At 38.8% G+C, this 27,518-nt stretch overlaps 2 protein-coding genes across 6 annotated transcripts in view; one reads left to right on the forward strand and one right to left on the reverse strand.

Annotated features, from left to right (window-relative positions):
* Positions 1–27,518, reverse strand: part of VEPH1 (ventricular zone expressed PH domain containing 1) — a 216,775-nt gene that overhangs the window by 150,666 nt on the left and 38,591 nt on the right. For all 5 annotated transcript variants that reach the window (XM_032631409.1, XM_032631407.1, XM_032631408.1 and 2 more), the window contains one exon: positions 22,191–22,365. In XM_032631409.1, the coding sequence (XP_032487300.1) occupies positions 22,191–22,365 (175 nt within the window). The remainder of the gene's footprint in view (positions 1–22,190; positions 22,366–27,518) is intronic.
* On the forward strand, positions 6,939–12,474 carry PTX3 (pentraxin 3). The gene is made up of 3 exons (XM_032631412.1): positions 6,939–7,190; positions 7,637–8,041; positions 11,251–12,474. Exons 1-3 carry the CDS (start codon positions 7,061–7,063, stop codon positions 11,862–11,864), a joined length of 1,149 nt encoding a protein of 382 aa, XP_032487303.1. The 5' UTR covers positions 6,939–7,060; the 3' UTR covers positions 11,865–12,474.

Below are 27,518 nucleotides of genomic sequence, written 5' to 3' on the forward strand. Positions count from 1 at the left end.
GTAACCAGACAACACCCTTGAGAAGGAAACAGTTCCAATAAAGAATTCCTGACGAAAAACAACATTTGGATGCTGTTTAAATGAAAACTAAGCGGTGACATAAGCATGAATCTAAATGAAACTGAACTAAAAAAAAAAGTGCAGAGGAATGTATTCATGTTCCTGAGAGATATGGAGGCATGATTCAGACAGCTGATACATGGAAACTATGCCTTATTTTTACGAATAGTTAGAAAAGTAGCAATGCAAATTTAGATCCCCAATTTCTGCACTATTTCAAGGGAAGTTTAGACTCAGGTTGTTTGTCACAGGTGATCTGCCTCAAAGACTTGTATGGACAACTGGGTTTAAAATGGTGGAACCTGAAGAAAAAAATATGATGTAAGGTTTGCAGGGACTCATCAGCAAACAACATATGGGAAACATCTGCTTATCATTTTATGGTATGGATTTTTTCAAAAAATCCTCTCAAGAACTTAAATGTCTCAGAAGTTGTTTCTAGGGATTTCTCAAACAAGAATTTTCTTGCTTCTATTTACTTTAAATTTGGCTCTGTATATAGAAGACTTACACAGAAAGAATCAAATAAGCTGTGATTATACATGTGTAGACCCTTATTAAATGGTGGGGACATTTAGATATGAGGATTAAGAAAATAAGGCCAGAATTTTCAGAATATCTATGACTAAATTTAATGAAAGGGTGATCCTGGGTCATGGTGAATATATCTCGGTGACGATAAATAATGAGAATTGCTTTTTCCACACATGGCTCATAGAATTAGTCTCAAACAGATTTTAGGCATATGCTCACAGACTCCAAGGTATTGGAAATATTCAGTTTTTTTTTTTAATGTAAAAAACATTGTTTTATTTTTTAATTTATTTTTGCTTATTTTTACTAATTTTACTAAGAGCTTTTTCTTAAAGGATCAGGAATTGTCAATGTCATGCCCAATCTCTACAAAGCACATTAGCTCATAGAACTTAGCTATGTAGACATACTGATTAACTGCTAAAAAAGGCCACAATAAATGGAACTGTCATTGTAATTGAAGACAGGAACAATACTCATTAAAGGTTCTGGGACCCCTGAAGAGGGAAAACCCAGATTAGTCATCTTTAGCTGACTTGGATTTCGATCAAAGAATACAAAAATAAATAAGGGCTTTTTTAAAAATTTGAAACTGATGAAGACACTTTGGTGTAGAAATCCTATAAATTTCATTCATAAGCTAATATATTCTTCTTCATTATGAAATATTTCAAGCCATTAGACAAATATAGGCAAAAATATAAGGACCACTGGTGTGCCTACCAACCAGCTTTACCAAAACTTAACCTTGTACCATAATTGCTTCCCACCCCACTCACTTCCTTTTCTCCCCAGAGGCAACCACCAACCTGAAATTGGTGTTTACCATCTTTGTGAATGTTTTTACACTTCAATTGTATGTGAATATATCAATAAGCATTTATAGTGTTCTTTGCATGCTTTAAAATTCTATATCAATAGTATATTGTACATATCTTTGTGCAACATATTTTTTCCCATCCAACATTGTATTGAAGTTTTATATCCAAGAAGTTCTCCTTCATTTATTCTCACAGCTGTATGGTATTCTATTGTATAAATATGCAACAATTTATTCATATACTATATGGTTGGAAGATTTTCATTATTGTTATTATTATTGTTATTATTTGCTTTCACCAATAGTGCTGCACTTTTTAGACTATTTCATTGTGCATAAATGCGAAATATTCCCTTGGGTACTGATTCTGAGCTTAATGTGCTTAGAAATCACCTGGACAACTTGTTAAAACACAGATACTGATTCAACAGATTGGAGGTAGAGCCTGAGAATCTGAATTTCTAACAGGCTCTCAGGTGATGTTGATGGTCCCTGGACCACATAATTAAGTAGCAAAGCAGTGGGGTTTTCCCTCAGAGTTAAGTTTCTACATGTTCCAAAATTTCTTTGCAACGTGGTTGTAGTAGTTTTCTATAGCTCCCATAAGAAATTGACAAAAACTGTGGCCCAAAATAACACAAATTTATTATCTTATGTTTCCATAATACAGAAGTCTGGCATGAGTCTCACTGGGCTAAAATCCAGGTACTGGAAGGCCTGGGATCCTTCCTGGAGGTTGTAGGAAGGAACCGTTTCTTGGCTTTTCTAGCTTCTGGAGACCACCAGCATTCCTTGCTTTGGGGTCTCCTTCCTCCATCTTCAAAGTCAGCTACAGAGCAACTCTTTGATCCTGCTTCTGTCACTACACCTCTTCCTCTGCTTCTCTCTTCTGCCTCTCTTCCACTTAAGCATCCTTGTGATGACACTGTGTCCATCTGGATAATCTAGGATTATCTCCTTATATGGTAACCTTAATTCCATCTTCTGTGCAATGAAACACAACATGTTCACAGGTCATGGGGATTAAGACGTGGATATCTTTGGGGAGGGGGTCATTATTCTGCCTACCATCACGATTATAACAATTTACATACCCACCAGGCGCATGAATGTTTCTGTTGCCAACATTTGGTCTTGACAGACATTGGTTTTTGCCAATCTGATGGGGTGTAAGGTGACACCTCATTTTTTGTTTTAATTTTCATTTATTTAATCACTTGTAAGGCTGAGCACCATTTTTATACGTTTTCAGGTCATTTCCTCTGCTGTGATTTGGCCATTCATATCCTTTGCCTATTTTCGATTGGGATGTTTGTGTTTTCTTACTGATTTGTAGAAGTTCCTTATTTATTCTGGACACTAATATTTGGTCTATTAGTTTTAAATTTGCAATCCTAATGGAGTTGATTTTTTAATTTTTTATTTTATGGTTTATAAAGATTTTGTCATTGAGAAAATTTTCCCTAATATAATGAATATGTTCATAAAAATATTCTACTATATTTTCTCCTAAAAGCATTATGATTTTTTAAAAAAATTATTTTATTTATTTGGCTGCGTTGGGTCTTCGTTGCTGCGTGCAGGCTTTCTCTAGTTGCGGCGAGTGGGGGCTACTCTTCGCTGCAATGCACGTGCTTCTCATTGTAGTGGCTTCTCTTGTTGCAGAGCACGGGCTCTAGGTGCGTAGGCTTCAGTAGTTGTGGCTCTCGGGCTCTAGAGTGCAGGCTCAGTAGTTGTGGCGCACGGGCTTAGGTGCTCCGCAGCATGTGGGATCTTCCTGGACCAGGGCTCGAACCTGTGTCCCCTGCAATGGCAGGCGGATTCTTAACCATTGCGCCACCAGGGAAGACCTATGATTTCGTTTTTATGTTTGTCTTTAATCCATCTGGATTTTACTTTTTGTACATACGAGGAAGGGATCTAATTATAAATATATATTTGTGTGTATATAAACAATTGTCCCAGATCAATTTATTGAGTGGCCAACTGTTTCCCTTCTGATTTGTAATACCTCTTTCGTATATAAAGTTTCCCATGTATCTGGATCTGTTTCTGGTTATTTGTCATACCTTCACCAATTATATATTTTCTTCATTACAATAACTTTATAATAAATCATTATATCTCACAGGGCAAATTTCTTCATCTTCTACTTCAAATTCCTCTATATAAATTTTACCATTAGTTTGTCAACATCCTTGAAAAACTAGGTTAGGTTTTTTTCTTCACATTGAATATATAGACTAATTTGGAATAATTGACATCTCTGTAAAACTGAGTCTTCTTATTCAAGAACTTGATATATTCTTCTATGTAATTTTTTTATGTCTTTCAAAGTTTTGTGATATTAGCTGTACCTTATATATCTTTTGTTAAATAGATTCCTAGGTATTCCATATTTGTTGCTATTGTAAATGAAAGTTTTTGGTCTTTTAAAGATATTTTCTATTTATGTGCTGCATTAAGAAAGCAGCTGATTTTTGTACATTGACCTTTCATCCAGCAAAAGTTTAGTTCTTTTATTAATAAACTGTCTTCAGAGTCTCTTAGATTTTCTGTATATAGATAATCAACTTACAATAACTGATGAAAACTTCGTTTCTTTCCATCCTTATTCCTTACATTTCTTTTTTGTCCTACTTTACCGGCTGGGACCTCAAACACTTTGATGAATAGAACCAGTGTCCACTGGTATCGTTTTATTATTCCTGTCTTTAAAGAGTATGCTTCTAAGGATTCATCATAATGTATGTAACATGTTTCTACACATTTTTGGTATTTAGATTTTATCAGTTTAAGTTCCTGTCTTTTTCCTAGTTTGAACATGAATGAGAGTTGAATTTTATTAAACGATTTTTCTGCACCTGTCCACATGATGATTTCTCCTTTCACTTGTTATTGTAGTAAATTAATGAATATTCTAATGTTTAATCAATCTTATACTCTTAGAATACACTCAGCTTGGTTATGATGCATTTTAATGCATAGATTGCTGGATTTTGGCTCATATTTCATTTAGAGCTTTCACATCTATGTCCTTAAATGAGACTGACTTGCAGTTTTCCTTTCTTGTACTGACCTTGTCTCTTTTTAGTATCATACTTACTAGACATATAAAAAGAATTTAGTGCATTCCTGCACACACTATTCTCAGAGGCCGTTTATATAAAATGGGGATTACATGTTCCTTGCTTGGTAGAACTTGCTTATCAAACCTTCTGAGCAATGTTCCATATATTTCATCATATCAAAATTTAAATTATGTAGTTTAAATTTCTGTATCCTTTCGCAGTTTTTTGGCATTGGAATGATCAGTTATGACAGAAGTGAACCTATCAGTTATGAGAAGTACGTTAAAATCTGTCTTTATGATTATGGATTTGTCAATTTCTTCTTAGAAGTCTGCCAATATTTGGCATATTTTTTTGAAACTACCAGATAGTTCTGAGATATCTTCCTGGTAAAGCATTGCATCATAATTTAATTTCTCTCTTTGCTTTAAAGTCTACTTTTGACTGATATTAATACAACTATGCTAGCTTTTTTGAATTGCCCTTGTAGGGTATATTCTCTCACCACTTTAAAATTTTTTTATTTTCGAGATTTCTAGATTCTTATGTTTTATGTGTGACTCTTGTAAGTGACTTATAGCTGAACTTAAAAAATATTTCTATCTGACAAACATTTGTCTCTTAACTGAAAGTTTGTTTCATTAATATTTATAGTGATTACTGGTATATTTGGATTTATTTTTACGTTACATTGTGCTTTTTACTTATCTTGCTCTGTCTATGCTTTTCTTCCCTACTTCACTGCTTCCTATTGAATAGGTCAAGTTTTGTTTTTTTAATTCACTGTATTCCTTCTATTTGGACATTTTATTTCCTTTTGGTTTTGGTGGCTGTCCTTTAAAAGATAAACATTCTTGAACTAACAAAGAAAAATTAATTTTCCTGTCTTGAACAATGAAAGGATTTTAGAATTACTTTCTTAGCTCTTTCTTCCAGTTCCTTAATATTCTCTTCAGCTTCAGCCTAATTTGTCATTTAATCCATTCCTTGAATTTTTTAAAAATTTCAATTAACTTTTTTTTAATTCTAGAAGTTATATTTGATTCTTTAAAAAACATCAGTGTCTTTTTCTTTTTTCATGTTTCCAATTCCTTCTTGTAGATCTTAAATCACTTTAAACACACTTATTTTCTAGTTTCTAGCTGATATTTTAAATAAGTGAAATTTTTGAGGGAGGGGTGTCTAATCCCTTTTGGTTTCTGTTGGTTCTAATTTATGGTGGATTGTTCCCTCATATGTTTAAATAATTTTTATTATGAATTTATTTTTAATAATAAATATGTGTCAGACAGTATACATTTGAATCTGGAACATATGAGGGCAGGCCCAAAGTCACAAACTCTCAGAGACCCTGTAGAGTTCAAAGAGAGCTATGCTTACTTCTCACTTTCTTGAGCTAGGGCAGGGACCAACTGAAATCCAATAGGTAACTCCTCATCCTGGCCTAAGCCTTGTTCCCATATGGCCATTAACACTTGGTTATCACAGAACGGACAACATGTCCACCCCTTCACCTCCCCTGGGGGGAGGGGGCCTAGCATCAGCTCTTGGGCTTTACTGGTCTGTTTTTGGTTCCCTCTCTTTGGCCTCTGGATATCTCCCTTACTTTATTGGAAGCTTATTTGTACATTTTAAGTTTTTATTATTATTCTAATGTAAACACATTTCGAGGTTTTTTTTCCCACCAGTTTTCAGCTTATATAGATCTCCACATATTGGCAGAAGCAGGAATCCCTAAATTTACTTTAGAAACATGATTTTTGACTCTAAGCCTAGTGAAATAATATATCCACTAAATTTCAGGTTATGAAAAGAAACACACCTAAAATCAGTTAATTCCTTTTCCCCAGCTTCTTCTCATTCTAGGTTTACCAATTTTGCTGTGTTTGTCATTAGAAAGTCCATTTATAAAAGTATAGTTGCAACTCCAGAAGGATTAAAGGTGGAATAACTCGGAATGGATTTGGCTTCTAGAGCCATACAAATTTTTACTGTGTTGGTTTATCTTGAAATCAGAGTAACTTTCACAGTTTAGACCTGTAAAACTGTGTACAAAGAAAAGTGAAAAAAAGTTTTCTATACATAACGGTGGTGAAACAATGCGAGTGCACACAAAATGCTGAAATGATGCTCTTGCTTTCACACCTCTATGCCTGCTGAATTATTTCTCCCCCTAACACCCCTCCCCTCCCTCTCATCCTTCAGTGCTACCAATTCAAGTTACAACAGCTAATCCCCAGGGGGAGACAGTCCTAGCCCCGTCTCCCCACCTCTTTCCCCTCTGACCCTCTTCCAATTAATCTGACTGCAGTGTAAACCTTTGTGGTTTACTATTGTGCAACTCCCCACGTCTCCTTCGCCCTCCCCCCCACCCCTCCCCCCCCAATTCAGGGGAACTCCCGTGAACGCAGTGCCACTGGCATTACTCATTCATCCCCATTCAGACCTTCCCCAGCATTTATTAAGGGCTCTCAGCTCCTGCCTCTCACTCTCCTCCGCTCCTTCTCCACTCACTTGAGAGCCTCTTGTTTCGTCCCCTCCCGACGTCTGTGGGAAGAACTTTGTCTCTTCAGCAATGCATCTCCCCGTGATTCTGTTTTGTGCTCTCTGGTCTGCACTGTCGGCCGAGAACTCGGATGAATATGAGCTCATGTATGTGAATCTGGACAATGAAATAGACAATGGACTCCATCCCACTGAGGACCGTAAGTTCATTTTAACTGTTTCTCTGCTAATCCTAATTACATATCCACCTCTTTGGGTCTAAGTATTATACATATATTTTGTAGCCAATGAAATAAGCAAAAAAAATTAGTTTGTTTTGCAAAAGAGAAAAGCACGTTAGGAAAGGGAGAGTTTTCAAAAAGTTACTTCTGTCATTGATACATAATGGGTCGAACTGTATGAAATCGCCTATATTCTCGTTTTGAGCTCCATGAACGGCAATTTCATAGAGTTCAACTTCATATAAACTTGCATGGTTTCTGTCATACTCGAGATATTTACATGCTGGTTTTTTGCAGGTATCCTGAAAGGAAAGGGGGGTACTGGGGATGAGTACTTGGGACCACAGAGGGAGGTCGGCATTTTACAAGGCACACCCGAGGAGGGCCTGGGCGGGTCGGTAACGCGTGTGTGTCCCGTGCTCTAGCTACGCCGTGCGACTGCAGTCGGGAGAACTCCGAGTGGGACAAGCTCTTCATCATGCTGGAGAACTCTCAGATGCGGGAGGGCATGCTGCTGCAGGCCACCGACGACGTCCTCCGGGGTGAGCTGCAGAAGCTGCGGGCCGAGCTGGGCCGGCTGGCGGGCAGCCTGGCGAGGCCGTGCGCGCCGGTGGCCCCCGCCGAGGCCAGGCTGGCCCGGGCGCTGGATGAGCTGCTGCAGGCGAGCCGCGAGGCGAGCCGCAGGCTGGCGCGCCTGGAGGAAGCCGGGGCGCTGCAGCCGCAGGAGGAGGCGGGGCGCGCCCTTGGCGCAGTGCTCGAGGAGCTGCGGCAGACGCAGGCCGACCTCCGCGCTGTGCAGGGCTGGGCGGCAGGACGCTGGCTGCCAGCAGGTGAGGACGCTGGGCCGGGCGGGGACCCCCACGCGGCTTCGTTCTCGGAGCGCGAGTTGCGGGAAGCAGAGTCAGCCAACCCTCTAGGAGAGGCTTTAGCGGGAGGAAACACACACACACACCCTTCTGTTTCTCCATGCATGGTCACAGAGCTCAGACACACCATACAAGGCGGGAAAATTGCTTTCAAAAGTAGTCTCCAGTCCCGAGGAATCCAGAGGATAGATGTGCACGTAATCATCACAGTCTTAAAATAGACGTCAAGGGGCCCCAGACTGACACCCGATCCGACCAGGCGTTACAGGAGCTCTATTGGCCGGTTATAACCGTGACCTCTCTCGGTGTCAGCTTCCCTCCGTTAGGGATTTCCACTTCGTCTAATTTTAGCCGGCTTCTCTCTTTAGGGGAGCTCTGGTTCCCCGCGCTATTTCAGGGCCCAGCCTAATTTTTAGGAAGGGTTTCCAATCCCTGGGCTGGCCCCTCCCCCCTGCCAGTTCCAAACAAAAGACTTGAGGCTGAATCTGATCTCCCAAGGGGTCCCCCCAGCCCTAGGGTCTGTGAAATGAGCGCCAGAGTGAGGTCCAGGGTGTGAGGTTTGGAATAAACCAGAGGCTGAGGGATCCAAAGAGAGACAGTAAGATGTAGGAGCGAACTGGTATCCAGGTGGCACCCCAGGGATGTGGAGGATCAGGGTGAAACAGGAGAGGGTGAGTTCAAACCAGATGCAACCTGTCGAAGTCCCATGTAATACTAAGTGAATTTTCAAACACATGTGGGCTCGAAATAATACATTTGAAAGACAGTTCAAGGAAATAAAGAGTAGATTTGGAGCCAAGTAACACTCCTTTGTAAATCAAAATTTCTAAGAAATGGTGATGTAACAATTGTGGGTTACATTAGAAAATCTGTGTCCTATGTAAGAAAATATGACTTACACTTTTCCTGAGCATCTTATGAACAGAAAACAATTACAAAAAGCACCATCCTTTCTTTATGTCCAATAAAGCAACTCTTATTGGATGGGGTAGGAGAAGAATCATGCATGTGTGAGAGCATGTTGCATTTAAAATTGCAGAAACCATACCAGAATATGAGTCTTTCCTAAATAACTGAGGACTATCAGTGCAGAACATATTTTTTTAAATATTAAGTAGGGCTTCAGAGGGGGGAAAAATCATAAAATCAAATATACAATAGATCCTCAATGTAAGTGACAAGGAGACAAATTATAATTCTTTAGCTGTTTTATTGGATGAAATTTGTCTTTTGCAAACCATGTAAAATCATTGTACATATCACATATCAGGAAAACTGAAGAATTATGCTGTTTCACTTCCACCTCTGCATACTAGTTAGAGCAGAAGAGGGATGTATTTCTGAATTCAAAAATGTTAATTTCTTATTATAATACATCCTCTACTAATACTTTACGCACATGCTTTGATTTCTCCTCTCTTGGTTTCCTGCCAGCTTGGCTCCTAAGGGATTCCTAATCATTCTGTTGTCAGCCTCTTAAGAACCTGGTTTTAATTCTGTTTGGTCTTTGATAATATAATCAGAAAAACCTATTAGTTAAAAGCCATTTCATGAGAGAGTTTCTGACATTTTAAAGACATATCAAGAGCCTCAATCACTGGCCCCCAAAAGAAGCCACAAAAAAACTTGTCAACATGCAGTTCTACTCCATGAACTCACATAACCAGTGCAGCCAACAGGGGAAGCTGGGTCTCTGAGAAGCAATCAAGGAAGGCTTTGGAATGCAATCCTAACTGCCTGGGCTTATTTAAACAGGAAATCAGTTCATGAGATTGTAGTTGGCACCCTCTCTGAACACTACTGAAACATTACAGAGAGCATGTCAAATGCCCATGCATATGGTGATCTTTTGTTCCATGATCTTTGATTGATTTAAATAACATAGCTAGGAAAGCATGTACCTACCAATTTCATCTGAAAAAAGAATCAACACCTCATTAAAAATTAATTTTTAAAAATCTTCAGAAATTCAAATTATTCAGTGAAAAAGTTAATACCAAAGTATGACAGGACCAATTTTGTGCTTTAGTATGATAGTTATTTTTCTAGGATTTTCTGAACCTCATTATCTTCTCTATTTCTAAAGGATAAGGTCCATCTGCTTAATTTTTTCAGGATGGAGCCTAGCCTTCAGCCACTTGTAGGCAGTTAGCTTAGTTTACCACACTTTGCATGGATATTTGGTTCCTGTAAGTTCTATTCACTAGTTAGTCTTTAAAAGCTCTGAGAGTTTGCTTTTTAAAGCTATCTTACGGTAAATCTTCTTTAGGTTGTTATAAACTGCATACCTAGCCCTACTTTAGATTTTTTAAAATTCTTTCTTTATATGGTCTTTTATGCATATATGAGGTTAGCACAAGGCAGAGCTCACTTGTTAAAGGCTTTAGCACATTATTTCTTAGAGACACCTAAAAGGTCTTCACTTCAGCATCTGCGGCTCCCTGACTGGCCATGTGACCTGGAGATGGACAGAGATGGGAATTTACTAAGCTCCCAACCCCCAAGTTTGAAAGTCTCCTTCTAAGTGCGGATTAGCAGAAATATATACTCTATCCGACCCCTTGGAAGAATTCACTCTTCCTTAAAGGTTTTCTGTTACGGCTTACATAGCATTTATAAGCATGTGGACAGAGTAAGAATTTTTAAGCATATCTTTGGTCCACAGAGCTCTTCTCGACTGCTACATGCTTGTTCTTTACAGACTTGCAGAATATTACAAGGAGAATGGAAGAGCCCTTGACAGATAACTATAAAGCCTGGAGAGATTGTGGGGCTCATCAAAAGCAACACAGCTTACTAGTAGTAAAACAAACTGAATTCCAGCTCTTTTAGCCAAATCCAGGGGTTCTTCTACCACTAAGAGGCAATGCAGTGTGCTGGTTAAGGGTGTGGCTCCTGCTGCCAGAGTGCCCAGTTCAAACCCAATTTTACCATTTCTCTGTGTGCCTTCTTTTCCATTTACATGCTTCTGAATGAGACAGTTGATTTTCCTTATTCCTGTTTTCTTTCCTTTATAGAGATTTTATACTTGGGCCCCTCAAGTCATAACATATTGCTGCATACAGTTTTTAACCGTAGTCATGAAAAGGCCCATCCTAAAATGCCTAACTGCCAGAATCATTTCGGAATGAATTTGTATTTTCTTTCATATTCTTACTCCCTTGCTACTCTAGGTTGTGAAACAGCGATTTTATTCCCCATGCGTTCCAAGAAGATTTTTGCAAGTGTGCATCCAGCAACACCAATGAAACTTGAGGCTTTCAGTGCCTGCATTTGGGTCAAAGCCACAGATGTGTTAAACAAAACTGTCCTGTTTTCCTATGGCACAAAGAGGAATCCATATGAGATCCAGCTGTACCTCAGCTATCAGTCCATCGTGCTTGTGGTGGGTGGAGAGGAAAACAGACTGGTCACCGATACTGTGATTTCCCTGGGAACGTGGACCCATCTGTGCAGCACCTGGAATTCAGAGAAAGGGCACGTGGCCTTGTGGGTAAATGGTGACCTGGTGGCCGCCACTGTAGACATGGCCACGGGTCACGTTGTTCCCGAGGGAGGAATCCTGCAGGTTGGCCAAGAAAAGAATGGCTGCTGTGTGGGTGGTGGCTTTGATGAGACATTAGCCTTTTCTGGCAGACTCACGGGCTTCAACATCTGGGATCATGTTCTCAGCAATGAAGACATAAGAAAGACCGGAGGAGCAGAGTCCTGTCACATCCGGGGCAATGTGGTTGGATGGGCAGTCACGGAGATTCAGCCCCACGGAGGAGCGCAGTACGTTTCTTAAGTGTGGTGAAACTCTACTTAAAGCCAAAGAAAGAAACTCACATTTTAAGCATATGCCACTTGGGAAGGTCTAAAAACCTGAATGCATTATTAAGAACACTTGAGACAAATGAAGGAGAGAGTTGAGATCAATCTTTATTTATCTTGGCAAAATACTGAATAAATAGTCGAAGGGGAGACATTGGAGAAGGCTTTTGGGGATATTGTTACTAGACTTTATGCCATGTGCTTTCAGATTAATGCTGTGTCTTTGTCAGATAAACTCTCAAATAATGAAAAAAGACTGTATGGTTGAACAGAAGGACAATTGTTTTACTTTTCTTTGGCTAATTTTGTTTTGGCCAGAGATGAATTTTACATTGGAAGAATAATAAAATAACATTTGTTGTCCACTGTTCATTGTTATTGGTACATACCTTATTATGAAAAAATGATGATAGAACATATTTATACTACCATGTGACTTAACAAATACAAATGTAGTGTGTGTTATAATCAAATGTCATTTTTTGAGGAGATAGTTATATAAGTTATATTGTAAAATGGTTTTGTATTAATTTTATTGAGACTATTTTTGTAAATCTCTAGTGTAAATAAAATATTTTATAAAAATGAGTCCATGTCATCTAATTATAAATTTAAAATGTTTGGGAGCAAATCCACACTTTTTTAAAATCTAAAGCAGGCAATTAGTTTTCATATACTAATGTTATGTAAATAGTAATAGTTACTATCGTTAGAAACAAACTATAGAGTTGTTTTAAGCATTGGCTTCCTATAAATCATAGGCAAGAAATATGATCTTGGCTAAGTCAATTCATCTCTCTGGGTTTTAGTTTCCTCAACTGAGAAATCAAGGAATTGAAGAAATAATGATTCCTTCCAATTTGATGATGCTATGAGCATATACAACTTTCTGTCCCATGTATACAGGGGAAAAAATATGAATTATATTCAGAGTTCCTCAGATTCACATGAGATGGTTTAGGACTGTTATTGGGGAGATCTAAAAATCTGGAAAAGAAACAATGAATTCTGCCCTTAATACACATCCCATTCTCTTACGCATAAAGGAGAGAACAGTCAAGTCCCTTCAACCTGTAGATGGGGAGATAACTCTCTACCACACTAATGTTCTCTTCCTGTAGAGGCGACGCAAGCACGGGCTGACAGAAGAACCACAAAGCCACATCTGACCATCAGTAGGAAATGTGGTAGAACCACAGTGATGATGTGTCCGCCTAAAGGTAGGACCTGAACAACCACAGGTCATCTCCTGTTCATGAGGTGTGGAGAAGGGAGCCAGGAGTAATTATCAAACCACATTTTGTAACTAACTAGCCTGGTCCTTAGACAAGTTATTTAACTCCTCTGGAACTTCTCAGTAAAAGGAGGGGGTTAAACTCTTAGTGTCCAGTGAAATTCTATAAATCTAGGAATCTTTGAAGATATACTCATGGTATCAATACAGCTTCACCCTACTCGTGAGACCCACAAAGCCAGGGTGAAATGTCTCAAAGAAAATCCTTCCCAGTTTTGAGGTCACAGGTCAGTCTCAGACACTCGGAGATTACATAATTCAAGGTTACAGTGGCCATATGCGAGTCCCTGTTTAGCCACTGTCTATGACTCTGAATGCTGAGCTGAAGGAGGAAATACTTGACCGAACCTTCAGCAGAGAGTTAGGCATGCTTTCAATTCCTTTTCACATTTCAGCATGAATTACATCTGTTCAAGAGACCCAAGATGATGCTGGCCAAGAGATATGCAAATTCATATGCTGATAGAGTTAAATGTAAGGGAACTTTTAATTTTTAACAGGAATTACATGTTGAAGGCAGAGAAGAAACAAACTGAAAAAAAGAAAGTAACCCTTGAGTTACTAAAGTAGAAATTACCTCTGCTACAGCAGTAAATCTGGATAAGTGTTCTAGGGACTGCTAATTGTTCCCTGATATCTATTTTCCCTCTTTTCCTAAATAACAGAATTCTGGTTTTAATGGTATGTATGGCCACTCGGAGTAAAGTCTCTATTTTCCAGCATCAATTGCAGCTAGATGTGGCCAAATGACTATGTTCTGGCTGATGGTGAAATAACGAATGTGATTCCCTTTCCCTTCCTCCTTCTGACTGATGGGAATATGGTAATCACAGCTGGAATTTCAGCAACCATCTTAGATCAAGAGATTTAGCATAACAATATAGAATAAGCTTGGGCCTTTAATATTATGAAGCTGTCTTGCCAGCCCTAGGCTGCCTGCTCCTGCACTTCTTTTACACAACAACAACAAAAAAATACACCTTTATCTTTTCTTCAATCCACTATTGGTTGACCACTTAATCTAATCCTGATCCCGCAGAGCAATTTTTCTTTTTAATAAAAAAGACCAAGCACTTTATTCCCTCAAAATACTCAGACTATATGTACAAAATACACTTTACAGTCTCAGGAAGCTGGCTATCTGACTCTTTTCTTTACACTAATAGCATTTAATGAGTTTTAGAATACACAGTGTCAGCAAAAGGAGGAAGTAAGAAATGTGTAAAATAGTAATAAAATAATCTAAAGAGAAATATCAGCGTGCTGGCTTAGTCTAGCACATTGGCAAAGAGTTTCACTCACCAGGATGGTTACTGAGGGCATCATCATATTATAGCACAGTAAAAGAACTGTGCAAGATGGCTCAAGTTATTCAGAGGAAAAAATAACAATTATAACTAATATATAATACATTACATGTACAAAATATAAAATATTATGTATGTGTGCTAGAGTGACAAACTGTCCTGGTTTGCCTAGGACCAACCCAGCTTTAGTACTGATAGTCCCCTGTTCCAGGAAATCCTTCAGTCCTAGGCAAACTGACACTTTGTCACTCTAGTACCTACATATGTATGTAAGTAGAGCAACTTTTTTGCAGAGAGAGTACCTGAACAAGATAGAGTTGATATATTTTCCTTGTCTATTGCAATGTGAGTTGGCTTTTAATTAAGTATTAATTCCTTTAAAAAAATCCAGAACAGTTGACTATTAAGTATATATTATAGAATATTAGAGCTAGGTTATTTGCAATTACTCAACTAACTTCACTTTAATAAACAGATTTGAAAACAAAGAAGAAACTATAATTGATTTTTATTTCATCTCTTCTTAAATTTTATATTAGAAAGCTCTTCTTTGAGAAGCTTACTAAGGCCAAATGTTTCCAGAACTGTATTTTAGCCACTAAGAAATAGCACTCAAAGACTTCCGTGGTGGCACAGTGGTTAAGAATCCACCTGTCAATGCAGGGGACATGGGTTTGAGCCCTGGTCCGGGAAGATCCCACATGCCGCGGAGCAACTAAGCCCATGCGCCACAACTTCTGAAGCCCGGGTGCCACAACTACTGAAGCCCGCGCCTAGAGCCCGTGCTCCGCAACAAGAGAAGCCACTGCAATGAGAAGCCCGCGCACCGCAACGAAGAGTAGCCCCCACTTGACGCAACTAGAGAAAGCGCACATGCAGCAATGAAGACCCACCACAGCCAAAAATAAAAAGAGGGAGGGAGGGAGGGAGGGAGGGAGGGAGGAAGGAAGGAAGGAAGGAAGGAAGGAAGGAAGGAAGGAAGGAAGGAAGGAAGGGAGGGCGGGCACTCAAAAAGTTAAAAATCTTGGTCAAAGTAATTGTATGTGTTCACTTATATATTCCTGGATTCAGTGAACTTGAAAACTCAGATTGCTGACCCTTGCATTCGGTTTTATAAATCTGGAGTATAGAAGAAAGCTTGCTGGGCTTGGGGTCAAAAACACAACATTCAAATCCTAGTACCATTACCCACTAACTATAAAATGTCAGGCCTGCTAACTAATCTTTATGAATCTCAAATTAGCCAAAAAACTGGGGATAACAGGACTTACCTACCTTGCTGAAGGGGCATTATGAAAATGATACAACAAGAGATAATGTATCTAAAAATGCTTTATAAACCCTAAAATAATTTTTGAAATGAAATAGTTATCATAAAAATGTTTTTCAAGTTGTTCCTAGTGGATTAAATAAAAAATAAGCAAACAAAAATACAAACAAATAAATATAAAGATTCCCTTCCATCGTGGGTAAGTTATTCTCAGAGTTCGGCCCACGGATGCTTATAACTGTGCAGGCCTTATTCTACTTCACAGCAACATCTGCTGGTGAAGTCAGGAAGGTGCAAACTCTGGCGTGCATCAGATCCAAGACTTGGTTAACGATTCAGAAGAGATTCTTTTCTGATTTAAGATGTGTCTCTATTTCTTGTTGCACATTTGTATTGACTTCTATAACATTATATTTAATATTTCCCTATATCTATTAATATTCATGTTGAATATTCTTAATGAGATTACTTTGGCAGCCTGTTTTCTAGAATATTTGATTAGTAAATTCTTTCTCAACAACCTGTAATATGGTGAACTTAAAACCTTTTCCTTGAAGAATAACTGTATCATGAATTTTTAATGGTTAAGTATCTCCCCAGAAATTACAAAACTATACAAATGGATGTGATTCTGCCTTTAATATTTTAATATGGACTTGGTATAAAGCAGACACTCAGTGATGACAATAACGATGATAATGATTATGATGATGGTGATAAAAAGAAGAATCATGGTAACTGCTGATGAACTGTGGGCCTGGCACTGTGCAAAGTATAGCTGCTTTATCTATTTAAGCCTCACATCCACACTATTTGGTACGTATTATCACTGCCACAATAAACGGGAGGTCAATTTTCTATCTCAATTTCTCTGAGACAGCTCACCAATCAGTGGTTTGAACTTTGTCTCACATTGAGAAAGAAATGAGGTGAATTTATCATAATTAACTAGACAGTCTTTTCTAGGCCACTGCCAGGAAGTCAGAAAGGAATCTGGACTCTTGCTGAGACAAGATTACATTTCTTTCCAAAGACTTTCTACTTAAGTTTCAAATCATTTGAGGTCATCTTGTGATTTGTGCCAGAGGACCGTGTAAAAGGCATATTGACAGAGAGGAATATTTCCTTATTATGATCACTGATTCAGAAATGCAGATGAAAGGACGTCACTGTTTTTAGTTTTGATAGTAGTGGTGTGCATTGCATCAGAGTTCCAAATAAAAATTTGGAAAGGATTTCCCCATAGGCTCTCAAATAATCCCTTACAGTTGGTGATACCCTCATTTTAGGGATCACCAATAATATTGTCAACTTCCTAGGTGAAAGATATGCTAACTCATGCTGCACTAAGCATTGGTTGTGCTTTTATATTCCAGTACTGGACAGGTTTAGCAAAGCATTTTCACATAGCAAAGAACAAATTTGAAGAATTATTCAGGACCACTGAAAAACATATCTCCCACTCTGAAAAGGTTCTGATGTTACAAAATATTAAATTGCCCTGATATGATTTAAGCAGAAATCAAATTAATTACCCAAGGGACATCCCTGTCTTATCTTTTTAATTCAGTGAGAAAGCATTCAACATTTCCTCATTAAGTATGAGGTAGATGTAGGTTTTTGCAGATATCCTTTATTAGATTAAGGATGTTCCCTCTATTGCTAGTTTGCTGGGAGGTTTTTTTTTAAATCATGAACAGACTTTGAATTTTACAAAAGGAAAGGATATATATATATATCTTAGTTATATACATATATATATATTATATCCTCTTAATGTTTCAGGAAGTTCTCCAAAATTCCTAGGTTGCATTCTTTATTTTTTTTCATGAATGGACACAGAATTTTATGAGATGCTTTTACTGATCAAATGACTCTTTTCCCTTTTAGCCTTTTACTGTGGAGAATTACATCTTGAATATTGTCATCCTTGAATTCCTGGGATAACTTTTATAAAAAGAGGATAACAGTAGTTCCTCCCTCATAAGCTATTAGGAGAATTATATGAGTTAAAAGACTAGTACCTGGTACAGAGCAAGAACTCAACGAATGTTAACTATTATATTCTTTATGCATTGCTAGAATCACTTTGCTAAAATTTTTGTGATTTGTGCATCTCTGTTTATAATTAGGATGGGTCTATATTTTCCTTTCTTATATTGTCCTTTGGTATTGATATCATGGCTATACCAGCCTTATATAATTAGCTGGAGAATGTACTTTTTTTTTTTTAAATTACCACATTAATTTATTGTCAACACAGCTAAGTGCAGGCAGGCATATATAATAACATGTGTAAACTACCAAGCAAGCAGAATAAAAGGGAAACTGTACTGTGATTCACCTGCAAGGTGCTGTGCACGTACTCATTAAAGCAGTATTTTAGGTTCTGTTTTGTAGTTTCATTAATATTGTTATACAAAAATCTGTGCCCATACATTTCCATAATGCTTTGTTTTTTCATCTTTATTGGAGTATAACTGCTTTACAATGATGTGTTAGTTTCTGCTTTATAACAAGGTGAATCAGTTATACATATATATACATATATATAGCATATATACAGTTATATATATATATATAGCATATATACATATATATATAGCATATATACAGTTATACATATATATACCCCCATATCTCCTCCCTCTTGCATCTCCCTTCCACCCTATCTTCTTTTTTAATTATATGAAAAAGTTTAGATAAGACTGTAATTACTCCTTGCATATTTGTTCTAATTTGCATATAATACTAAATGTGACAGGCTTTTTTTTTTTTTTTTTGGTGGGTTGATTTAAAAATACTGACAGAATTGTCTTATTAGATATAGGGACATTCAGGTTCTCTATCTCCTTAGCGTTCAAGTATTAATACAAATCAAGACAACATTCTGCTCGTGCCTTTAATCCTTTCTCCAAAAAGAAGGACTTTCAGAATTTCCTTCTCACTGGGAGAATTCAAAGAACACAAAACAGACAAATGGAGTCTAAGCAATTTGAATAAATGAATTCATATTTACATTTAATGTAAAAGTAAATAGTATTACTCATATACGAAAATTAATAATGGGAAGTAGTAAAACACTGGCTTGGAACTAGCCTTCAGGGATAAATATTTAAAACCCCATTTGACATTCTCTCATGATTGATTTAAGCTTAAAGGACGCATTTGGTTTGGAATTAGGGATAGACATGTATACAACACAACTGAAAAAATATGATCAATGGAATAACACCAACCAAGGGTAAGGGGTTAGTTGCCAGTGGTACACCACAAGGCTTGCCTGGCCCCATTGGGTCTACCTTTTCATTACCGTTTTAAAATGAAGATAGAGTGATTCTGTTCATAAAATTTACAGATGACAAGAACCTTGGAAGAATTGGAGATATATTGAAATGGAGGATCATTATCAGTGAGATCTTGGCATGCCAAAGAAGTGAACTGAATCTCTTAAGAAGTATGAAGGGATAAAAGTAAATATTTACATAAGGCTACTTTTTGGTACCCAGTATTAATTTACAACACTGTTGGCTACAGTCCTGGATTTTCAGGTTATCTACTCCTCATCCATATGGTTCTGTGAGTTTACTATCAGCTCCTGCTCTGAGGGTGGCTCATGACCCTAGTCCGGCCAGTTGAAGTACTGTATCTCCCCGCAGCAATGATGGATTGGTTCAGAAATGGGCATGTGGTCAAACAGGGACAATAAGACTGGATATGGAGTTTCTTTTTCTTAACTGGTATTCATGATGATGTGAGCTCATGTGAGCTCTCATGATGAGAGAGGCCCATTACATGAAACATGAAAGTGAAACCAATCCACAGGAAGCAGAACCGAGTAATGACTTTTTGGGACCACATTTGAGTCCTGAATCAATCCATATGGGAAATCTGATACATTCATGCATTTTTCAGTCATGTGTGCCAGTAAGGAGTTCCTCCTCCTTCTTCTCCTTCTCTTCCTCTTCTTCATCATCATCATCAAGCTACTTATACCTGGGTTTCTGTTACTTAAGCTATAACTAATTGGTAAAATGGGATAATAATAGGACTTCTGTTATGGAATTCTTGTGGGGATTAAATGATTTAACCAGTATAAAATGCTTAGTACAGCATTTGGCATAAAGAGAGCATGAAATAAATTCTAGCCATTGTAGTTATTACTGTTATTATAATTATTATTGTTATCACTGAATGGATGACAATTTTGTGGGGATTCAAGCACTGCCTGGGTAACTGAGCTGAATCAACCTAAGATTCTACAATTTTACAATTCTAGTCTAATAAAAAAACAGATCAAATCAAATAACTCTAACACTTTAGCATTTTCTGCAGAAGTAGAAAAATGGGAGAATAAGGATTAGGATAATATAAATCAAAGAGGAAAATCGAAAGGGGAGAAAACTACATGTAAAGAAAAAAGAAATCCCAATGATGCCTCCTAAGGCTGTTTTGCAGGGGATATATGACAAAGATTTGCAGAGCAGGAAACTTACTACTCAGAGACACAAAGATCCCTTCCGTTTTGCAACTCAGAGTTTGATAGGCTTATGTGAGTGATTGCAGACTTTTACAGACACATCAGTCCTAAAAATCTGACCCTGAAATATTTAGTCCCAACCTTTTATAGGTTAAATTTTCATTTATTTTATGATGATTTTCATAGTGCCAGATCAAATAAACGAAATCATTTATTTTAAATACTAGCAGTTAATTCAGAAAGCGTATTTTGCGTTTCAAAAGATTTCTTTGTCATTGAAAGTGCATTTCAAAAAAACAAAACAAAACAAATACATGAGTTAAGTTCTTGGCAGGTGCAAAGAGACAATTCCATTTTTTCCCCTCATAAATCAGTTACTTGCAAGTCTAACTATCATGGATTTAAAATGTGTGGCATGTGTGTTTGTAATTTCTATAAAATCTGTACCAAATATGTAGTCAAGGTGGTGAAAAAAGCATAATTGCTTTCCTGGACTTCTAGCAAATTTAGATCATGCATAAAGAGAAATTAGCAGTTCAGTCCTGTAGCCAAACCCCACTGTCATGGCTGGGGTTCAGACAAACTGGGCATCTGGCAGACCACTGGGGTGGCTGGTCAGATGTCCAGGGTTGGGGGCGGGTACTAAGAGCTCTTCTTGGGAATGTCTGGTATTGTGAACAAAATCTTGGTCCTTGGTGGGCTGTAGGAATTTTGAGAACTGGTGGACTAATTTGTTACTAGCCTGACTCTTGGGTGGATAGTTGAGCCCAGGGAAGAAAGAGAGAGTTTCAGATAAAATGGAACAACATATTCTACTGTGAACTCAGTACCATACTTTGACACTGGGAGCCAAGCAACCTTGCTCTGGCTGTCTACCAAAGTCTAACACGAAGGGGAAAGACAGGTTCTCTTCCCCATCCTACCACAGTGGACTGAGGACTGGTGGCTTCTGAAACTTCAGGGGTAACAGCACAAAGGGACAGAGGCTGCCATCCCGGGCAGGACAGTGTGGGGCAAGTCCATTCCTGGGGCCTCCATGGTAGCAGTCCACAGAGTTTGCTGGGCTCAGGGTGGTAGAGATGGGCATCACCACACTATGCTGTGGCAAGAAGAGAATACTGGGGCCTTTCAGAAATACTTGGTCTGGGAGCACTTTCCAGAGGGCTGATGCTCCATTTGAGTATGTGGGCCTGTGGCAGTCAAATGTGGGCCAAGATACTCATGGACCTCAGACATTTATATTAATGAGGGCTGGGGATATCTGGGTACCTATCAAATAATACCATATATTGCTCTTTGATCCCAAACCCAAAACAAACAAACAAAAAAAAGGTTTCTGATAGATCTAAAACCAAAGGAAAACAATACAAGAAAAGAGAATATTCTGACTGCACTAACCTGATCTCTTTCATACAAATATGAAAACATTAACAGAGATGTCCTCATTTGATACTTTATGGTAGTATTTAACACAATTATAAATCAGTCCCAAATCGTGTTCACATTTAAGAGGTCTTTACACATTCTCTGGTGTATTTTATCTAGCATTTTGTGCTTTTGGAAAACAAAGGATGAAGAGCTTTTCCATCTGCCACCGACAGCAGTGGGACACATTCCACTTAGTACAGACAGGTTCTGCACAGTTGGTAGTTGGACAAGATTACCAGAAGCACGGAAAACACAGTTCTCCAAATGAGACATGAAGAGTTGAAAGGAAGCGTGCGACTCATCTAATGAGTCCAAAGAATTCATCTGCCTGGTGAAGAGACCCTGACTCAGCCAGCTCAAGTAACCTTATCCATGTTCCCCAGCCACCTAGTGGCAAAGCAGAGAATCTAACGTACCTCTCAATACTCAAAGTCTTACTTTCCACAAACCATAACTGCTTCATGAAAATACTTTAAAATGATTGTTAAAACACGTCCCCAAGCTCAGCCGTTGCACCATACCTTGGAGTATGCTCTTTACTATAACCTCTGTGTGATCGGCCAGGAGGTCTGCCTTGGTAATTGCAGCCAGGGACAGGTAGTTGGACATATTCCTGCACAGTTCCTTGTTGCCTCTGTGGAGGAATTTCACTGCAATGGGGATGGCTAATGCCATCACAGGGGGCCGGTTGTAATTCTGAGGAAATATAAGAAATCAACAAATAATAAGTGGTTCATTCTTTATTCATTTATTCATTCATCTGAAAAATATTTATTGAGCTAAGCTCTCAGAGTGCAGCTGTGAAAACACAGGGCCCACCTTATTTTCCTTGTATTTGGGAACTCTGGGAACCCTTGTTCTTGTTAGGGAGACTTCGAGGCAAACTGGCGTTTAATAGCATAGGCTAATGAGGGCCATGATAAGGAATGTGCAGGGGGATAAGGGAGCAGAAAAGGAGCGCTTAATCCAGTCTGAAGGGGGTGTCAAGGAAGACTTCCTGGAGGAGGTGATGTCTTCCCTGAGACCTGGTGGATGAAGAGGAAATGGCTGGGAGATAGCTAGGAAAGGAGTGGACAAAAGGAAAAGCGTGTGTGAAAGCAGAAAGGTGAGAGAACTTGTGCATCTGAGGAACTGTAAATAGTTCAGTATGGATGATGTGGGGTACACATGGGAAAACTGGGGTAGGAGATGAGAGAGGGGACTGGAGAGGTAAACAGGCTTAATTATGAAAGGTCTGGCACCATGCTAAGGAGTTTGGAATTGATCTTTAGGGTGATCAGGAGTCACTGATGAGAGGAATAACTTAGATTTATACTTGAGAAAAAAAACCCTACGGAATGTTGAATCAGTTGCTTCCTGACTGTATGTTAAAAACTAAAGTTTCGACTGAGATTCGGAAGGAAAAAGATGAATGAACGTAAGGCTAAAAAACTAAAGGAATTCTGGATCCTGAAATAATTCTCTTTTTGATGTACTTTGTGACTGAACATCAATATCCTTACATACACAATAGTGCCATCAGCATTCAATTACCTAATTAGGGGATACTATTTGGAAAATACAAATTGTTTTCTTACAAATGAATGATATGTCTTCCCTACCATTAACCATTCTAACCATCAACCCCACCCCTTAGGCTAACTATAAAGCAAAAGTTGCACAGTGCACAATTTGTTCAACTTTACATTACTACCTTAGAAATAAAAAGTGGTTGTTTTTCTCTGACTGTTCATGTGAAAAATGCTTCTATCTTTCTACCCATAGATTATCCCCTCTAATACCTCCCACAATTCTAGGTTTACAGCAGGTCTTCAATAAACATTTGTCAAGTTGAATAACTAATGAAGAAAATACAAATCTATAGTGATAGTTATGATTGGGAACCCAATGTGGTGGGAAGAAGGAAGGGCAGGTGATGGGGTTGGGAAAGGGCCTGCTCGCTCCCACCTTCTTGCTTGGGTCACCAACTGCCAGCAATGGCTTCCAGTGCCATCCATTTTCAGGGCTAGTTGATTGGGCAGGTGAGTTGTTACACACTCCTTAGCAAATAGGACTTCCACGGCCACCTCCCAGGTACTTCTAATGAAGGCACTTACACCCTTAGCTTCATGGGCCATCAAATGACTCAGACGTTGACCAACCAGAGAATCACATTTCCAAATGATAAGTTCAGGGATGGGCAAGTTACCCAATTATAATGGAGGAGCCATTCAAGGGCTCTGTGAAAGAGACTCTCTCTCTTCTGTTGTATTCAAAATGCTGAGAATGGAAGATCAAGAGCAGCTGTCATTTTGTGACCTCAGTAGGAGAGAATATGTATGAGATTCAAGGCAACATGGATCTATCTGAGACAAGTTAAGAGAAACCTGGTGGCATCATTTGAGCCCCATGTGTTAGGCTGTGCCTGAGGCCAGTTCTATCCTTAAAATTTTCTAAGTGAGCCAATTAAGTCTCTTATGCTTAGACTTTTTTTCTTCCCAGTCCCTAGAAACAAAAATAGACCTGATAAATCCATAATCCATTCCTGTAGTTCCACCCATTTTTCAGATTCAAGGATCAGTCTGACTCCTGAGCAGAGAAAATAGGTACTCAACAACCTAAGTTGATGTCTCACCATGAAGTCAGCCATGATGAAAGCTCTGACCCTATTCCTTGGTGACAAATCATGTGTTTATGTATCAGTTCCACTCAGTAAGTCTCTGTCTTATCCTTCTTAGAGTTCCTAACACCATCTAACTATCAGAACCAGGACTGCAGCCAGACTTCTCTCAGATCGGGCTTTATCTAGAGTGTCTCCCCTCCTGGAATTTAACTGTGCCTGATTAGACTGGGCCATTATTGGAGTGATGAGCTGTCAGGCATCCCTGGGAGGCTGGCTGCTCCCCACCCTTCAGCATTAGAAGTCTGCCTGTGTACTTGGCCAGGCCTTACAGAACTGTTTGCATCCACTGAGGGAAACTCACACCGAGGGATTTCCAAAAGGCTGGTGCACGATCAGGTATGCCAATTTACTCTCTCACAGAGACAGTCTTTTCAGGTCAGACCCTTTCACACCATTAGGAAATCAGGAGCCAGATTACTAACCAGAATGTTCACTCATGGGCACAAGAGCAGATCAGAGCAAAGGAATATCTTGAGGGCTATTTCATCTAGGCCATGGTGAAACCTAACGGTCCTGCCCTACAGCCAATCCCCATGTCTGGTGATTGAAACTTTCCTCTCCATCAGATTAAGTCTCTACCCACCCTTCACCCCCCCCAGACAGTGCTGAGGAAATGTGTCAAAATAATGACCCCATACTGAGCATCCTCTTTTTGTTGACATGCACTTCAGACATGTGGTGTTTAGGAAGCCCGAATGATTTGTCGATTTTCTCTGTTATAATCTTATTCTATGCCCGCTCCCTTAAGGTTACATTTAAGTTATACCCCAATTTGAACAGAGTATTTCCCAAACGCTTCCGTCTCATCTATCAATTTTCTTGGGTTGCCCCAATCTCTCCATAGTGTGTAGATTTTTGCTAGTTTATCTTTTACATGACATATCTTTGTCCCTGTCATGGCTGCCAAAGCTGTAGTTTTGAGAGTGGAACACAATCACACAATTCTTAGAGCTTTCCAACAAAGAATATCATGCCCCAGTTACTTTATCTTTTCTGTCTTTAGCCAAAACAACTTGCAGCTAGAGAAATATACGCCTTCCATTGGAGGAAAATGTCTCTGAGCATATTTACCTGTAACGTTTTGAGAAACCACGATGGTGGCACTGGAAGTACAACTCAAGTGTTTCCTGCTAATTGTGAACACTGACAGGCATAGTAAGAGATCAGTGAAAATCATATTAACAGCTAAGGTTTAAACTAATGTTTTTAAACCTTGGGAATGAGCTAACGTTTGCCAGCAACAATGAAAGAACAGGCTGTCTTAACCAATTTGGTCATATTTTTTTTACAACAATTCTAGATGTCTTAGGGAAAAATAGTGGGCAGCTATTGAAGTCTCTGAAGTGTGGTTCCAAGTGAAAATTATTAAAAAAATTTTTAATGTATAATATCATTATTAAAAAACAAAACAAAACAAAACTTTAACACACTCAATTTTTCTGTTTTCCTCCCACATATGTCATCTGGAAATCTCTCAAATGAGAAGAGAAGTGAAACATTAAGCAAAGAGCAAATAGTTCATATAAACACCAAGGAATTGCCACCAAAGGCTCTCAATCTCTAAACAGCATCTAGACAGTTCCTAGTGTTTCACGAGACCATGGGCACTAGTGACAGCAACAGGATATGAGTGAGGGGTTGGTAGGCCAAGGTGAGGCTGGGCAAACATGGGTCCTATGGACCTCCTTCCAATGGCTGAGCTTTGCTCTCACGTGAAGCAAAAGGATTTGCTAATGCAGTAGATCTCAGGCCCCTGAAATTATTTTATCCCTGTGATTATTTGGATCCCAAGAATGCTAATGGTATACATGCAGACAAAGCCCCTGTGATTGCTCGTACAAATAAACCACTTTAACAGCAACTGTTAATGCCAGAGCTTACGCTACATTTTGCCCCTCCATGCAGATGTGAGCATGACGGCATGTGTATCTTCTTACGCACAATTCAATACTCAGCACTCAGGGAACAATTCAGTGAAGTACAAGGTAGCAATAAAGACTTGCTCATGGGGACGGTTATATCCAGCAGTAGACACAAAACAAGAGGGCTTTGTTCTACAGATGCCAAGAATTCTATTTCTTGACTAGATTAGCACCAATTTGAGCTGCTGGTGGAGATTTTCCTTTGGAAAATGCACTTTGGGAAGGTTTCCCAGTGTTTTATAATTGAAAAGAATAAAGCTAAGTAAAAGAGATAGATATCTGAGGTGATAGCAACTAAAAAGCTCTTTGGTCTCAGGCCTTGAATTCAACTAAGAGCCGTAAAAGAGTAATCTCAAGAAATATTAAATGCCATATATTAAAATGGTTATTTTATTGTTTTTCATCCTCATCGTGGATCAGATAATCAAATTTTGGATTTATATATAAAATGTTTGGTTCTTAGCAGCATGGCTATATATAAAATCTAAATGGCATCCACTTAAGTTTTCCCAGTGTATTTTCTGACAGGCAATAAGGGAGTGGGTCTCAGGAACCTGGGGGGTAGGGGGGTGTCCCCATCTCCTCCCATTTCATGCCCCTGTCTTATGCAGCATTAAGTGAGGAAATGGTACTGGGGCCCACTCTGGGGTGAAGCACGGCTAGTACAAAAGCCAGAGGGCAGTCAGGTCTCCTGAGCTACTCATGTGTTCATTTGTCCATTGATTAATTCATTCAGTAAATATTATCTTGAGCACCTACTATGTGCCATTCACTGTTCTAGGTGATGGGACCATATCAGTGAATAAAACTAAGCTTCTATTTTGGCTAGGGGGAGACAGGCAATGAACGATGGCTAAAATAAATAATTAAATGACAAAGTGTTGATGCTATTTTCGAGCTTCCTGCAGATGATGATAATGATGACAATACCAACCAGAGCTAATCCTCATAGAGCACTTCCTGTGTCTTAAATATTTTATGTCTATTTTTTAATGTCTATCCATCTAATCCTCACAACAAACTCATGAGGCAGCTACTCTTACCTTCATTTTATAGATGAGGAAATTAGGGCACAGAAAGATGAAATGCCCAAGATCACCCTGCCAGTAAATGGTAGAGCTGGGATAACTTCTAGATGAACATGACCAGTCCTGCCTCTGAGAGCTGAAAAGGAAATGCTCTCAACATTGCCTAAGGCATTTTGCATGCCAGCCAGGGACAGATTTTGAATCTTCATGCAGCATTAACTGGGGAAGAGGAAATAA

This window comes from Phocoena sinus, chromosome 4 (genome assembly GCF_008692025.1).
Source record: "Phocoena sinus isolate mPhoSin1 chromosome 4, mPhoSin1.pri, whole genome shotgun sequence".
NCBI lineage: Eukaryota > Metazoa > Chordata > Mammalia > Artiodactyla > Phocoenidae > Phocoena > Phocoena sinus.

Bases quoted from the DNA above. Each gene is read 5' to 3' on its own strand.
- PTX3 (XM_032631412.1), top strand. From the start codon at position 7,061: ATGCATCTCCCCGTGATTCTGTTTTGTGCTCTCTGGTCTGCACTGTCG. The intron at 7,191-7,636 runs GTAAGTTCATTT...CCCGTGCTCTAG, and splicing joins ACTCCATCCCACTGAGGACC to CTACGCCGTGCGACTGCAGT. The intron at 8,042-11,250 runs GTGAGGACGCTG...TTGCTACTCTAG, and splicing joins AGGACGCTGGCTGCCAGCAG to GTTGTGAAACAGCGATTTTA.